Here is a 17185-nt window from a genome sequence, read left to right on the forward strand (position 1 = left end):
GTGTGCCAAATAATTCGTAATTTCAAATGTTTCTAAAGCAAAAAAAAAATTAACTTTACATTCAGAGCTTGTACATAGCGATTGTAACAACGAAAATAAAGTAATTCCTTTTCATAAATTTTAGCTTGAAATATAATATATTGTGTATAAAATTACATGAAATTTTTCAGATAAAAATATCTGAGATAATATTGACCTTTCTGAATTCCGAAAAATATGACTGGTATCTACTACTACTCTTGAGGAAAAGTAATGCCAGAGAAAGATGTTGCTTTAAAATATCCCCCTCACAAAATACAGAAACAATGTGTTTACAATATTTTGTGACTTTCTATAAGGTTTGCCAAACAGTGTACAAAATTATGCCATAAGTTAGAGTACAGGTGTATAGAAGTGTCTGTTAAATAACATATTACAGAGAATATAAGAAAAACATCTACTATAAAAGTCCTAATCTAAACATATATGAGGACATGGCATTCAGATTTTCAGATCTGTGGAACATTCTGTCACAAAACAAATGATAGGAAGTCAAAACTACATTACAACATTAAACTATAGGAAGACAGTGTAAATTCCTGGAATTACAAATTTCAAGTTTACATCTATAAAAACACCTTCAAAAATTATCAAAAGAGAAGAAAAACAAGATTCAGAGCCTAAGAGTACAACAAGTGAGCTGACTCAAAAAACTCACAATGATGGGCACAGACCAGAAGAATATAATCAGTTACAAGTAGGAGTATAGCACAAAGTCAATCAGCCACATAAACCAGAGTATGTAAGGATATGTTGACTCATAGAAGGAGAAAATAATGAAAATGATGTGGGGAGTGACCCATGTATCCAAACCACACTGGGTATATATCAGCAGAAATGTTTTGACACAATAAAATGAATGAACTTCATAATCATATATCAGTAAGTTCAATCATATGTAAATAATAATTATCAGAAGCACCTAGCCTCAATCAACAGTTGCACACATTCCTCAAGTACACACACACACACACACACACACACACACACACACACACACAGAGAGAGAGAGAGAGAGAGAGAGAGAGAGAGAGAGAGAGAGAGAGAGAGAGAGGACCAGGGATACCCAAAACAGAGTTAAGCATGAGTTTGCACACAACTCAAGTTCCAATGAGATACAATAATGCAGTACTCAGGATAAATACCAGATAATCAGAGCTCTAAAAACCTTGGAATGATAAATGATGACATACTTGACTAGCTTGAGGACCAAAATCAGTGTGTGAAATCAGAAATGTATAAATTCTGTTATACTGTCTACACTCGTAAATGTCTTCCACACTATTTGCTAATTGTTCATACAAACTAACCTATGTACATAGAAGCCTAGAAGATTCATCTACAATTGATTAAAAAATTATACATACTGAGTGTTGAGATAAGAAAATTCATTGAAATGTATGACTACTAACCTAACAGTGCTTAATTCTATCAGATTCTGATAATTATTTACAACATGATTCATAGAATGCACTCTAGAACTTTTTGAGTTTCACATAACAAATCATCACTCACAGAACATCAACCTACATAATATATTGGGAAGTTAATCCTCCTACCTGAAAGAAGAAAAAAAATACATTTATGTGGAATAACATTGTCCATATCAGTGACTACTTCTCCAAACATATAGCTCCACAAATTCTTCATATAGAATAATTTCTTGGCTAACAATTTACAAATCTCAGTCACAGCAGTGATGTAGTTGACAAATGCTTGAGTACATTACCCAGCACCTGTGATCTCTTGTAAGTCAACTGGACCAGCAAGGGTGCAGCCATATAGGAGTGTAGGAGTGGATCCATCCATATCTTTGTTTCACCTTGATTTCTCATTGCTTGCTCCAATGGATAAGTAACTTCCTGTCTACCTTTCACATCAAACCCTGAAACATGTTTTGTGTGCGAAGCATGCTGTTCAATACTTCCCTCCTTGACTATCTACTTTGAAAAAATGAGTGTACAGGATTTATGTCAGAATGGATTAAAAAGTGTTCACATATGAAACTTTAAGATATTAATCCTAATATTTATGGTACATGTGAATAAAATGAGTCTTCACTCAATTTACCACAACATCAATGACTTTACCCAAAAGAATTTGTGACAATTAAATTTTATTATTTTCTGTAGAGTACATAGGAATAATAACAATATTTAGCACTAATAGCATTCTTAGATAAGAAATTTTTTTACTGGATATTTAATGGCATTGTCCCATTTCAAAACTGTAAAAAGATCTACTCATGTAGTCACATAGCATATATGTAATAAATTCTAAAGCACAAATCTATTACAAAACAGAAGTATGTAGTTGAATGAATCTGCAAAGACAGTGTGGCATAGATTTAAACTCAGTCAACAGATAAGACAGAACTTCAGAAATCACAAGATCTTACATACTACATTCGTGACATACAAAACAGAAATATGCAGTTGTATGAATCTGCAAATATAGTGTATATTTTCTTTCAGACTAGGGATCACTAAGCATCCATGTTCAAATATCTTGTCTTCTACACTAAAAGTTAACAGTATCTGAGATTTTACCAATTTGCTTTGCTTACCTGTAGCTCCTGTTATCTTTACACCTACAATGGACCATTTCCATAAATTCTTACTGTACATGACCTTACCCCTAAATTGTTCAGATATACCAAAATTGGGCTACCTGTATCAAATGGTTACCTTCCCATTGAGCAATCTTAACTTTAATTTAATGACACACAGATTCTGAATCATCCTCTCTATTGTCAGGCACTTCATGCAAAAGATCACTTTCAATTTCATCAAATGCTAGATCCACACAAGGTTTTATCAACTTTACAGGTATCATAGCATTACCTTGGTTACTCATGTTGTGAGGTAAAGATTAAACACAATGAATAGATTCCATGGTACAACTAACATCACTTGTTACAGCAGGAAAACAAAACACAATACTGTCAAAATTACACTTTCTGTTTAGTTCCTCTTTCACTTCATTCCACCCATTGGGATACAAATTCTGACTAACCACAGCTAACTTATTCCAGAATGCACCTTTATCTGTGTTATCATCAGTCTTGTCCCAAATAATCTTCAAAAAGTTTTCACCTTTATTCTCCAGGCTCACGGTTACCCCACCTTCACTCTTTGGATCTTTACTCTGAATAGCATTAATGAAAAACTGTTTTGATTGGACTGGTATTCCATGACCCTCGCTTACATCACTTACCTTATGTGTATCATTAACATCATTTACAAATGGCTCCAAAACTTCATTATTCTTAAACTTCACAAATACCTGATATCATCATCAGCAGCAGCAGCAGCAGAATATTCCCCCAAAAGTACTTCATCAATAACATCTCTAACAATACAAGTCTCATCTTCATCAAAGTCACTTACCTCACCTACATTCATTTGCAATAAGCCACCAGTCAAAGACTTACCAACCTCAGTTATTTCACAGCTCTCATTCACATCTACATCAAAAATACCACCTAGTTCAGGTCCAGTACAGTCATCACCTCATTTACATACATCAACAACAGTGTTTTCCACCCAAGAGAAGAAATCATTAGTGTAGACTACATCAAAATTCCCACTACTCTCACATTCTGGTTTGTGATTAGCACCTCCATCACCATAATTAAACATAGTATTCCAAAACTTTTGATCAAAATATAAATGAGAAATCTGATATTCCTTCTCTTCAGTTTCAGATACATGTGCCATATCATTTAACACTGTTGTTATTGTCTAACTGCAAGTGCAACTTGGGGGTCCCGTGTGTTTCCTTGCCACAAAACTGTGGACCTCCATTGAGGCAAACTGCCGTTTCTCAGGTTGCTGCTTCTATGATTGTGTCTTCTATTAACATGCCCATGGTTATCCCCATTATCCCTATCCTGCTGATATCTAAAATTTTCTCTCTATTGACACTTTGATCCTGATAGAAGTTACCACTATCTCTGATTATGTGATTAGTCCCATTGTGATTTCTATCATTCCAATTATTATGGTACATACATGGTGTGTCTAAAAAGTTTGGTGAATGCTATCAGACAACAAACAAAACAAAGTATACAAACAAATGTTCTTTATTGCCCTTCAAAATAGTTGCCATCTGCGACAACACACTTTTGACAACGTTCATATAGCTTCGTGAAACTATCAGCAAAGACCTTCTGTGGAATCAGTCACAGAACAGCTGTCAGGTGATCTTTGATGGCATTGATTTCAGCACAACATTCACTTTTCATGACCATCTTTCATGGCCACCTTCAAGCGGGGAAACGAAGAAGTCCGCAGGAGCCATATCAGAGGAAAGCAAAAGGTGTTCAAGAAGTTACCATCTTCTATGCTGGGAATTGGCGCACACAAATCGCGCTGTGTCAGGCACATTGTCATGGAGCAGCATCCATTTTCCAGTCCTGTGCAACTCTGGCCAAACCCGCTGGATATGCTGTAGCAATTGGTTCAAAACAGATTGGTAAAAGGCAATGTTAATGGTTTGACCTCCAGGAACAAATTCCTTGTGGATGATGCCATTGTTGTCGAAGAAGGCGATCAACTTTTTTTTTTTTTTTTTTTTTTTTTTTCATAGAGAAGACATTGAACACCATGACATTGATTGCTATTTTGATTCTGGATTGAACTGGTAGCACCAGGTCTCATCTCCCATGATGATGGTATTCAGAAGCAATGGATCCTGGTCACACCTGGAAATGAAATCACCAGAAGTTTCCATCTATTTTGCTTTCTGCTCATCTGTGAGGTTGTATGGCACAGATTGAGAGCAGATCGTCCACCTACCACAATCATCATGGACAATGGTGTGCACTGTGTCCTTGATAATGCCCAATTGTTCTGCAATCAATCTGAGAGTCCGTCACTGATCTTGTGCCAGCATTTGTCACACTTTCTTGATCTTTTCTGGGGTTCTGCTTGTCAGTGGCCAACATTAGTGTGGCTTATCCTCAGTTGTTTCCTTCCTTTCATAAAAGCATTCAAACCATTCATAAACACATTTTTTGTTGCTAGTCCAATTTTGCTAAATTGGGGTCATGCCATTTATATGAAAGGTTGTATTTTTTTCTTATAGACCAATCTGAAGATAAGGTGAAACATGTCATTGGAGGATAAATAAAATAAATAATACATTTCTGCAACCAAGACTCTTTGTTCTTTCAAATTGTTACTGCCAGTTGCTCTATCACACCAACGTGGATTGGAAAAAGTTCTCTTACTGTCAGCTTAATAATAATTTTTAACTTTCATACGCAAAATGTCATCATCTATTTTAACTTGGTTATTTCATCATTTATTTTATAAACTACACATGCACATGACAATTTACCACTATCAACACCAGTTACTGCAACAACAGATACTTCTAGTTCACCTATTAATGATTGGTCGTAAGTTAGTAACTTCTTGTTGTTGTTATTGTTGTGATCAGATGAAGGACTGGTTTGATGCAACTCTCCCCACTAGTCTGTCATATGCAAGCCTCTTCATCCCTGCATAACTACTGTGGCTTATAACCATTTGTACCTGCTTATTGTATTCATGCCTATGTCCCCCTCTACAATTTTTACCCTCTACATGTCCCTCATTACCAAACTGACCATTCCTTGATGCCTCAGTATGTCCCCTACCAACCCAAACCAACCCTTCTTTTAGTCAAATTCTGCTTATATTTCTTTTTCCTCAATACACTTAGCACCTTCTCATTAGTTAATCAGTCTACCCATATTATCTTTAGCATTCTTCCACAGCAACACATTCCAAAAACTACTTTTCTCTTTTTGTCTGTACTACTTATTGTCTGTGTGTCACTCCCACACATGGCTATATTTACAACAAGTACCTTCAGAAAATATTTCGTAATACTTAAGTCTAAATTAGATTCTAACAGTAACTTTAGATATCAGAGAGGTCACCTTCCAACTTTTCTGTTTAAATGTGCAATTCAAAAACTTAATATTGAGCATTTGTTTTATTGATAGCAATACCTTTTACATCATAATGATTATGACTTGAATTCTAATTAACATTAAAGGGATAGATTATGAAGGATTTCACTTCTTAAATTATAACTAACCTAAACATTCTTTAACATAATAGCTCATGACATAGAAGAAACGATCAGATATGATTTCCTCGTATCCTATATCTCCATAAATGTCATTTTTCAGTATTGGAAAAAAATTAAATATGAAAAATGTATCTTGGTCTGTTTAGTGGAGTGTGTGTCTTGGTTTAAACTACCTGACAGGATAAAGTGATTCACTGGAAGCCATTGCCTTGTGCAAATGATACTCTTAATGGTTGAGCTATCAATGTATGATTCACTGCCCATCTTCACTACTGCAGAAAATAGGTACTAATAGAAGTGAAACAGTGAAGGGGGTTATTAATCCTGTCTCAATAACTTGGTTGCATTAGGTTGCATTTAGGTTCCAGCCTGGCACATAATTTTATTAAAGTACAAGTACAAACTCCCCCACTCTAAGTATACAGTAATCAAATGTAGAATTAATTCTTCCAATGATATTTTTTTTAAATTGAGGATTTCAGCATAGGATATGTGGCAAACAGTGAGCAGTTGTGTTTGTAGAACATTGCCACTACAGTTAACATGTATTTACTGTTGTATTGTATTTCTTAAAAGCAAAAGTTGTTCAAACAATCATTGCTTTTTTCAGCACCAAAGGTTTTTGCAATTGCTTTCTCAGTTGTAAAAAATTTTCTGAAGGAGTACACATTAAGTAAAATACAGATTATAAAAAATGATCCAGTTAAGTGGAAGGCTGCATTACTCAGTACAATACCAGCAGATCAGCTGCCAGCATATTATGGAGGAACTCTAACAGATCCTGATGGTGATCCAAAATGTCCAACCAAAGTAAGAGCTTAGCAATAATTTGTACATATTATTAGAAATATTTCTGTAACTATGGAGAAAAGTGTAAAAGATGATACAAAAGAATATCACATTAGTCAACTTGAGAAAACATTTATGATTCAAAAGATTCTTACTTTCATTGCCTTATGTATGGGACTGCAATTGGTAGTAACCAAAACACATACTTAAGTAGTGCTCTATGAATCTCTGGGTCTCACTTGGAATTGGTCAGTTTGAAATTTTGACGTGGTTTGTTGAAATAGACATCTGCAAAGTACATCCATAGGTGGCAGAAAACTGTGCCTTGAAAAAAAAAAAAAAAAAAAATAGCAAGTAGTAGTTTGAAATGGAAGTGTAGACAATGTAAGCTGGAATAATTTCCTATGAACAAGTTGCATCATGAATGACTGTAAGAGATTTTTTTAATGGTAAAGGTTTTCTCAATTTTCCAAAATGATGGTTTCGTACACAATAATTAAATCTCACAATTTTTTATGAATTTGAGAAAATACACAACTCCTTCAAATCAATATTAATGTTATCAATAACATGAGTAAGTGAAATCAAGCAATGGAAAATCCAGCATGAAATAATGACAATATTATGGAAAGCATAGATTGCTATTCACTGAATAGTGCACATGTTGAGACAGGCACAATAAAAAGAAGCCAGATCGGCCTTGGCACCTAGAGACAGTGGTCATTTGTGTGTGAGCTGCATTTGTGTGAATGAATGTATGTATATACTTATGTTGTCTAATGCAGGAGAAGGCCTTTTGGCTGAAAGCTTACTTGTTTAGGGTCTTTTTATTGTGCCTGTCTGTGACTCAGCATCTGCAATATACGGTAAGTAGCAATCTATCCTTTTCATGATATTGACATGAATAAGTGAAATGTAATTTTGTTTGTGTGTGTGTGTGTGTGGGGGGGGGGGGGGGGGGGGGCAAGTGCATGTGCACGCGCACACGCATAATGCTGACTGAAGTTTATTTGTTTCAGTTGGCTACATGACAGTTTTCAGTGTTTATACATCCATGTGTCAAGGATGTCATGGAGCTGGGTATATGGTAACAATACTGCTGGTCCACATCAGTAACATATTCCACTTCTTAGATCTGGTTGCATCAGTTCCTTGCAAAAATAAGTCATGCAGTTTTTTATGCTCACATTAGGCAGGTTGCAGTTGGTCCACAATACATGTTGATCAACACTGGGTCAAAGCTGAAGTCATATACATCCTACAGGAGAGGTTTTTGTAAGTCATCCTTGTGATCAATGGTCAGTGGGACTTCGGCTGTTCACTTATGTAATAAAATGAAACACCCACAGCCATTGTTTTGATGTTATTTTATTACATTGCAACCAGTTTCGGTAACTCGGTACACCATCTTCAGGCTGTAACTGGTACTGAGGGGGTGACCTCCCATCATATACATGATCCCATAATCAGCATACATCTTTAAACTGGCTTCCGTAGAATAGTATAATAGCAATGTTGTATCTGAAATCATCAGCTACCAACTCGCACACAACATCACTGTTGCAGTATTCTATGGAAGCCAGTTGATAGATGTTGGCCACTGATGGAATAATGAATATGATTGGAGTTCATCTTCTCATTGTCAGTTACGCCTGAAGATGGTATATTGAGTCACTGAAACTGGTTGCAATATAATAAAAGAACATCAAAATGTTGACTGCAGGTGTTTCATTTTATTACATAAGTTATTAAAAACTTGTATTACCTGTTAGGATACCTTGATATGATGCTAACACAATCTCATGAGATGTAAAGACTGTAGATTCAGGATATAGGTGGTACCTTTTTTTCCACTTGAAGACCCCCGTCTCCTCCCTATTACTACTACAAGGAACTTGAGTCAATACCAAATGGATCTTCAAACCATAATGCTAGTTATGGTCAAGATCTGTTACTCCGCAGGACTTGCAGAATTTGCCCCCTCTAGTTGATATTACTGTGCCCACACATAATAGACATCCTTGGCAATGCCAAATCAGAACTTATCAGGGAAGATAAAGTAATGTTGTTTATTAGCTGTTAAAACCTCTCAGCTGACTTACAGTCTGAAAGTAATCATATCTGCCCTAATGTTACTACAGCATATACATGATGTAATGAGGCCACTGTGAAACTGCTACCAGTCACTAGTGACTCACATTGAAATAAAGAAGCCACCACATGTGTTGATTTGGTAGCAGTTTGAGTCTCTTGGTTGTATACTGCACAGTGTGCAATAGAGTATTCTGTTACTGGTGTGAGATGCAAATGGCTGACTAGAACCTTTGAATATGTAGGTGTCCTCAGTGGGGGAATTTGCTTACATTGAATGCACATTATGTCAAAAATTTGCAAGACATGTAATTCTGTGCAGATGTAACTCACTGATTTGAGTGGTTCTTTGTTATTGATGATTGAGCCCTATTTAGATAAACAGTTTTATCACAAAGGCTTCAGCATATTATTGCAATAAAGACAGTGTTACTTAAAGTTCACTCTCATGTTCCTACAAACACTATGAAAAGTTTCATGTACTCACTGGCATTTGCATTATTGATCCTGTTAATAAAGCACATTGGTAATTTAAATCTATTGTTGACAGGAAAACAATGTGTTCTTGAGTGTATAAAAACTTGTAAACTGGCTCATCAACATTTATGCCGGGTTCCCGGGTTCGATTCCCGGCGGGGTCAGGGATTTTCTCTGCCTCGTGATGATAGGTTTAAGTAGTTCTAAGTTCTAGGGGACTAATGACCATAGATGTTAAGTCCCATAGTGCTCATAGCCATAACTTTCACGCAATTATTGATCAACTGCCACCTTGTAATTACCTGATCTGAAAAAAACGGAACTTCCGTAATTGCACTGCTGAAATTTTACTGTAATGCTCAAGCCAACTGTATATCATCAGGAGGTGATTACAAATTGTGCTCATTAACTGCAGTCTATTTATTCATTTAATTGACCTCTCGCATCTATTTATTCACTTCATTGACCTCTCGCATCAGGCTCTACACCTTTTTTCATATGTTGCTGGCAGCAGTTGAGTGGTTGCCATTTATCATATTTAAGTTTTACTACTCATTCCAAGAACACTGTATTATTCGCACTGTAGTATTAAAATTTCACACTAGATCAACATTAGTTGTTGTTATCCAGCTATGACAAAATTTAAGTTCAAACCATGCAGAGGGAGAAAAACGAGGTAGTGTATACAAAGAATTAGGCAAAAAGTGGGTTTTGTCAATATAGGAAATATTACAATATATAAGATACCACATTTTTCATTGTCATACTAGAAGAGTGATGATGAATACAATGAGATATTTGTTGTGTTTAAATTGATTAGACATATTTTTGATTTCAGATCAATCAAGGAGGTAAAATCCCAAAATCATACTATTATAAAAACAGTGAAAAACTTGCAGAAAATGAAAATTACACTTCTGTTGTAATAAAGAAGGGAGACAAATTAAAACTTCCATTTGTTGTTGCACAAGATGGCTCTTTCCTGAAGTGAGTAACTTTTCTCAGATAATTATTTTATCAATGAGATTATCAGAATTCATTGGCCTTTTTCTTAAGTTTCTGTTCTGGTAATTACTCCCATTACCATACTTACTAGCTGTATTAAAATCTTTTAATAAGTCCTTGTACTCTTCAGTTTATAGGCTTTACACATCTTTATCTGTAGATTAATTTCTTACTTTCTTCCATCTAAATTTGTGACACTACTGTGTCCATAAAGTGAGCTAATCCTTGAGTTTTCTTTTATATTACTATAAAATTCTTCAAAATTGTATACCATTGGAAAAAGATTTGTGGCCTCAAAATATTTTAAGACACTCAGAATAATACACAGTATTAATTAAAAGCGTACCCAACAAATGGAGACCAACCATAAGCAGATAAACTTATAAAACCACCCAAAAATTAAAAGAGTTAATGGATGATGGACCAGTGCTGAATACTTCAGAAATGGCTATGTGAATCTTATGTTATAATAACCTCTTAGCAACCTGAAAAGAAAAGCACTGTAACAATGTATAAGGTGAACACAAAATACTAAAGAATCAATACATTCCACATGGGGTAGAGACTGTTCATCTTGAATTTGCCAATATCATCTTTCAAACTGGAGTTGGGGAAAGATCTCTGATTAGCTGCTTTCTCTTTATGCATTTTATGTAAATATGCATTGTAAACAAAGTGTGAGATGATATATTGTAGTATGATTGTGTCCTGTCGAGATTGCAGAGTACATTAAGAGTATGTACCAGACAAACAGATATAGAACACAGATGGCCATTTGTAACACAACACACTCCATGCAACTATCCATGGGTTTAAAATCTACATCTACATACATACTTCGGAAGCCATGGTAGCACGCATGGCAGAAGGTACCCTGTGCCACTACGTCATTTCCTTTCCTGTTCCACTTGCAAATAGAGTGAGAAAAAAATGACTATTCGTATGCATCCATATGAGCTCAAATTTGTCATATATTATCTTCATGGTCCTTACATGAAATGCATGTTGGCATCTGCAGAATCAGCATGCACTCAGTTTTGAAGGCTGGTTCTCTAAATCTTCTAAACAGTGTCCCTGAAAAACAATGCCACCTTCCCTCAAGGGATTCCCATTTGAGTTCCCGAAGCGTCTCTGTAATACTTGTGTGTTGCTCAGACCTACCAGTAACTAATCTAGCAACCTGACTCAGAATTGCTTTAATGCCTTCCTTTACTCCAACTTGGAGCAGGTCCCAAATACTTGAGCAGTAATCAAAAATATAGTCCTATATGTGGCCTCCTTCACAGATGAACCACACTTTTCTAAAATGGTCCCAATAAACCAAAGTCAACCATTCACCTTCCCTACCATAATCATGACACACTCATTCCATTACATATTTCCTGGTAACTTTAATCCGAGATACACTACTGTTTGTAAAAAGTGAAACATTTAGAAACAATGGTCTGCAACATGTCATGATAAGAACAGCAGAACTGTAATAAATGATTCAAATGACAGGCAGGTACTGTGCATATAGGCCCAACAGCACTCTCTTTTGTGTGGCCAGAGAGGTCAGAATTACACAATGCTCAATTGGTGCACAGCTGCCATACAAAGTGGAAATGTGTCACCTAGTGCCACTAGCAGTCAGAATAAGTGATAAACACCTCCTAAATAAAGAATACATGACCAAGCAACAAGAGGAAAGGAGAATTATTACACAAGACAGCAAAATCTGAAATTTACAATGAGTGCTTCCAATGAAGCAGGGAAAAGGTTTCCAATAAGCATCCAAAATCAATTAAGGAAGTAAAGGAATTAAATTTATATAACAGTCATTTTAAAGTGTATCTTACAGAGAACACTATGAGTGAAAATTAAATGCCAAATTAAATATTAGCTATTGTACAGTAACATAAAATATGTAATAACTTCATATGTATCTATGAATGTAATCCTGTTTTCTTTGCTGTACACTTATTGTATATATAAAATTGAATGATGCACCCTTTACTCTCAGCTGAAAATTATTGGCTGGAGTCCATGGGCAAAGGATAAGTAAGTAAATAAACATATATACAGATAGATAGATCAACAAACTATGATACCACAGAGTGCAACATCAGCATGTGAAGGAGTTCAAACAGGGCAGAATGACTGGTCTCTGGAAGGCAGGTCTGTCACCCATGACACTGTGGCTTATACAGCACTTGCTGCTTAAACAGTGAGGGGAAAGTGGAACCAGTGGAGAGGAGGAGGACATACACAGTGCCAACAGGGGAGATGACCACTATCTTGTTTGCTTTGCCGTAACGGACTGAAGAGCTTTGTCCACAGTGTTGGTATGATGCTGTAACACTGCAACAGGTGTGGACATTTGTACATCGACAGTTCAGTGCCATCTTCTGCAGGCTGGACTGGTGACACACATGCCATTGCTTTGGTTTTCAGTGGCCAGAACCCACTAACACTGAAGACTACAATGGTTACATCAATGTCAACACTGGAAAGCTGAGTGGCAAAATGTAGTGTTTTCATACGAATCCAACGTCAGATGCCCTACAGTGATAGCCCCATAAACATTTGACACTGCTGTAGAGAATGTAATTGGACAGACTGTATTGTTGAGTGGCATAGCAGACAAAAGCCAAGTATGATGGGCCACATAAACATTTGACACTGCTGTAGAGAGCGCAATTGGACAGACTGTATTGTTTAGTGGCATAGCAGACAAAAGCCAAGTATGATGGTTTGGAGTCCCATTGCCTGTAACACATGATTTCGCCTCCTTCATATTGAGGACAATTGAGGACAATCTGAACAGCTACTGCTACATCAGGGCAGTCTTACAGCCAGAGATACTGCCTCTCCTGCTGACCATTCCACATGCCATATTTCAGCAGGACAATTCCTAGCCACAAGTGGTGAGGAATGTGCAAGCCTTCTTTGAAGAATGATGGATACCACTGCTTCTGTGGGATGCCTGTTTGCCTGATGTCACCCATTAAATATGTCTGGTATGTGGTCAGTTAGCAACTTGTTTATTCAGGTCCTCCTGCAGCCACAGTTGATGCTTTGTGGACTCACCTACAAACTGTGAGGTGGAGTATTCCCCAGAAGCATGTTTAGGTGCTCTGCTATTCCATGCCATGATGTCAACAGGTCTGATTGTAGCACATGGTTGCACTGCTCTGTATTGAAAGTAAAGTAAAATATAATGTTACCATTTTTCTCCAAAATATTCCGGGATTGAAGAATAAAGTAGACGAGCTCCTGGTTTGTTTAGATGACATTGAATCTGGTAATGTAATAGATATACTATGCTTGTCTGAGCATCACATTGTGTCTGATATGGAAAAGGTAAACATCAGTGGTTATAAACTAGCTGCACATATGAGTAGAGAGAATAAGGTGGGAGGAGGAGTTGACACATATGTCAAAAGTTATCACTGTGTAGAAAGCTTAGGTACAAAAAAGTTTTGTCTAGAGCAACATATAGAAGCATGTGCCTGTCAACTTAAACTGAAGGAGGGCTCTTTTATAATTGTAACAGTATACAGGTCCCCTTCAGGAAACTTTCATTTATTCCTGGAAAACTTGGATGCCTTGTTGTGCTATCTGTCAGATAGGGGAAAGCAAATTATTATTTGTGGGGACTTCAATGTTGATTCATTGAAAGAGTGTAATAGGAAGAATGACCTGGAAGTCTTGCTCGGTTCTTTCAATTTGACGTCTGTCATTAATTTTCCTACTCGGGTAGTAAAGGACAGCAGCACATTGATAGATAACACTCTTATAGACCAAGATAGGTTTAAAAACATAAATTCTTGTCCTGTTGAGAATGGGCTTTCTGATCATGATGCTCAGCTAGTTACAGTATATGACATAGCTCCATTCAGTAATTCAAAACTACCCTCCAAAGTTGTGCGTTCAATTAATGACTCAACAATTAGAAATTTCAGAGAAAATCTTCAGCAGTTAGGCTGGGATGAGGTGTAGAAGGAACCCAATGCTAATTTAAAATATAACTTATTTCATGATACACTTGTAAGAGAATTTGAAAACTGTTTCCCCAAGAAAGTAGTCAAACTAATTATAAGAAACTATGCAAAAAACCTTGGCTTACTAAAGGAATAAAAATATCTTGTAACCACAATAGGGAACTGTATCTAACAACAAGAAAGAGTAATGATCCAGAAAGAGCCAAATATTATAAAAACTACTGTGCTACATTAAGAAAGGTTATTAAAAAGTCCAGAAGCATGTGCACCATGTCTGAGATTAATACCTCTGATAACAAAATCAAAACAATTTGGAATATTATTACAAGGGAGACAGGGCAACCAAGAGTACAGGATGACGGCATCACCAGCAAAGCGAACGGAAACTTGATATACAACAAGCCACAAGGCCAGGTGGGTGGCGAGAACCAGGGGCATGTTTTAGTGCTAATTCCCACCTGCAGAATTCTGAGAAACTGGTGTCAGGGGGAAGAATCCAGATGGCACATGTGGTGAAACAGGCTCCGAGGTCACAAATGTCGTGTTGTAGAGCATGCACTGAAACAGGATACTGCGAGTTGCCAGTATATACCCTCTGCCTACGCCCATTCATCCCAATTGATAATTTGTTAGTAGTCATGCCGATATAGAAGGCTGACCAGTGTTTACATAATAGCTGGTATATGACGTGTGTCATTTTGCAAGTGGCTCTCCCTTTGATAGTACATATTTTTCCAGTTACAGGGCTATTATAGGTGGTGATAGGAGGGTGCGTAGGGCAAGTCTTGCAGCAGGGATGGTCACAGGGGTAGGAGCCATAGGGTAGGAAGATGGTGCAGAAGGACCATAGGGTCTGACAAGAATATTGCGGAGATTGGGAGGGTGACAGAAAGCTATTCTACGTATGATGAGCAAAATTTTAGACCGAATGGATCCCATTTCAGGGCATGATTTTAGAAAATCATGGTCCTGTTGAAGTCACTGATTAACACGTTCCACACCAGGATAATACTGAGTCACCAATGGTGTGTTCCAAAGCTGTTTTGTGGAGGGATCAGCAGTACCAGGATTGGATGTGATGGTCCAGGAAATCTGCTTTTTAACTAGGCTGGTGGGGTAATTACATGCAGTGAAGGGTGAGATGAGAATGGTGGTGTATTGGTGTAAAGAGTCTGCATCCGAACAAATACATTTGCCTCAGATGCCAAGGTTGCATGGGAAGAAACGTTTGACATGGAAAGGATGGCAGCTGTCAAGATGTAAGTACTGTTGTTTGTTGGTAGGTTTAATGTGGACAGAAGTGTGTAGCTGGCCTTCAGTGAGGACGAGATCAACATCAAGGAAAGTGGCATGGGATTCAGAATAGGACCATGTGAAATTTAATTGGGAGAAGGTATTCAGAGATTCCAGGAATTTTAGCAGGTCAGCCTCACCATGAGTCTACATGGTAAAGTTGTCATAATTGTATCAAAACCAAACCAAGGCCTGAAGACATGGATCCCAGGAAAGCCCCTTCCAAGCAACCCATGAAAAGGTTGGCATAGAAAGGAGCCATCCTGGTTCCTATGGCTGTACTCGTGATCTATTTGTATGTCTGCCCCTCAAAGGTGAAGTAGTTGTTGGTAAGTATAAAGTTGATTAAGGTGAGTAGGAAGGATGTCATAGGTTTGGAATCAGGTGGGCACTGACTGAGGAAATGTTCAGCAACAGACAGACCATGTATGTGGGGAATTTTTGTATAGATGGAGATGGCATCAGTGGTGACAAGCAAGGTGTGTGGTGGGAGTGGGACAGGCACAGATTTCAGATGATCTAGGAAATGGTTGGTATCTTTGATGTAGGAGGTGAGTTTTGTACAATAGGTTGCAGATGTTGATCAACTAAAGCAGATATAAGTTTGGTGGGTGCTTTGAAGCCAGCAACTATAGGACAGACAGGATGATTGGGTTTGTGGATTTTAGGAAGAAAGTAAAAGGTGGGGGCATGTGGTTTGGGTGGGGTGAGAAGTTCTATGGATTGAGGTGTTAGTCCTTGTGAGGGGCTTGAAGTTTCAAGGAGGGACTGCAGGTCAGTTTGAATCACAGGGATGTGATCTTGATAGCAGATGCTGTATGTAGAGGCATCAGACAGCTGGCATAGACCTTCACTAACATAATCCTTTTGGTCAAATACCACAGCGGCAGATCCTTTGTCTGCTGGGAGTATAATGATGGTGTCATCAGCTTTTAGGGAAAACTGAGCCTCAAGTTCCACAGAGGACAGGTTAGGGCCATGTTGTAAGGACCTGAGGAAAGGTTGTAAGACAATGCTGGATGTGAGGAATTCTTTGAAGGCTTGTAAGGGATGATTTTGAGGTAGTGGTGGTGGATCAAGTTGAGATCGTGGTCTGAACTGTTCGAGGCAGGGTTCAATGTCAGGTTTACTGTTGGAAAGGTCTTGGGGTGGGTTGCAAAGTGATATTTCCAATGGGTATTACATGTGAAGAAAAGGATGTCCTTCACCAAAGAGGCATTATCAAATGCAGGTTTAGGGCTGAAAGTGAGGCCCTTAGATAACACAGATAATTCAGGAGGGGAGAGTGCTTTAGATGAGAGGTTAAGGACACTGTTCTGTTGTGACTGGTTCATGGGATTATGGGCTATTCTTCGTCTTGGAGGCTGTGGTTAAGGCTGTGGGATGTTAAGGAGGTTGGCCAAGCTCAGTTTGTAGGAGAGGAG

At 37.5% G+C, this 17185-nt stretch overlaps 1 protein-coding gene across 1 annotated transcript in view; it reads left to right on the forward strand.

The window, feature by feature from the left end:
* LOC126416282 (SEC14-like protein 2) overlaps nucleotides 1-17185 on the forward strand; it is a 277374-nt gene that overhangs the window by 243842 nt on the left and 16347 nt on the right. Inside the window, exons 7-8 of the mRNA XM_050083931.1 lie at nucleotides 6734-6933; nucleotides 10319-10467. Coding sequence (XP_049939888.1) covers nucleotides 6734-6933; nucleotides 10319-10467 — 349 coding nt within the window. The remainder of the gene's footprint in view (nucleotides 1-6733; nucleotides 6934-10318; nucleotides 10468-17185) is intronic.

Source organism: Schistocerca serialis, chromosome 1, assembly GCF_023864345.2.
Source record: "Schistocerca serialis cubense isolate TAMUIC-IGC-003099 chromosome 1, iqSchSeri2.2, whole genome shotgun sequence".
NCBI lineage: Eukaryota > Metazoa > Arthropoda > Insecta > Orthoptera > Acrididae > Schistocerca > Schistocerca serialis.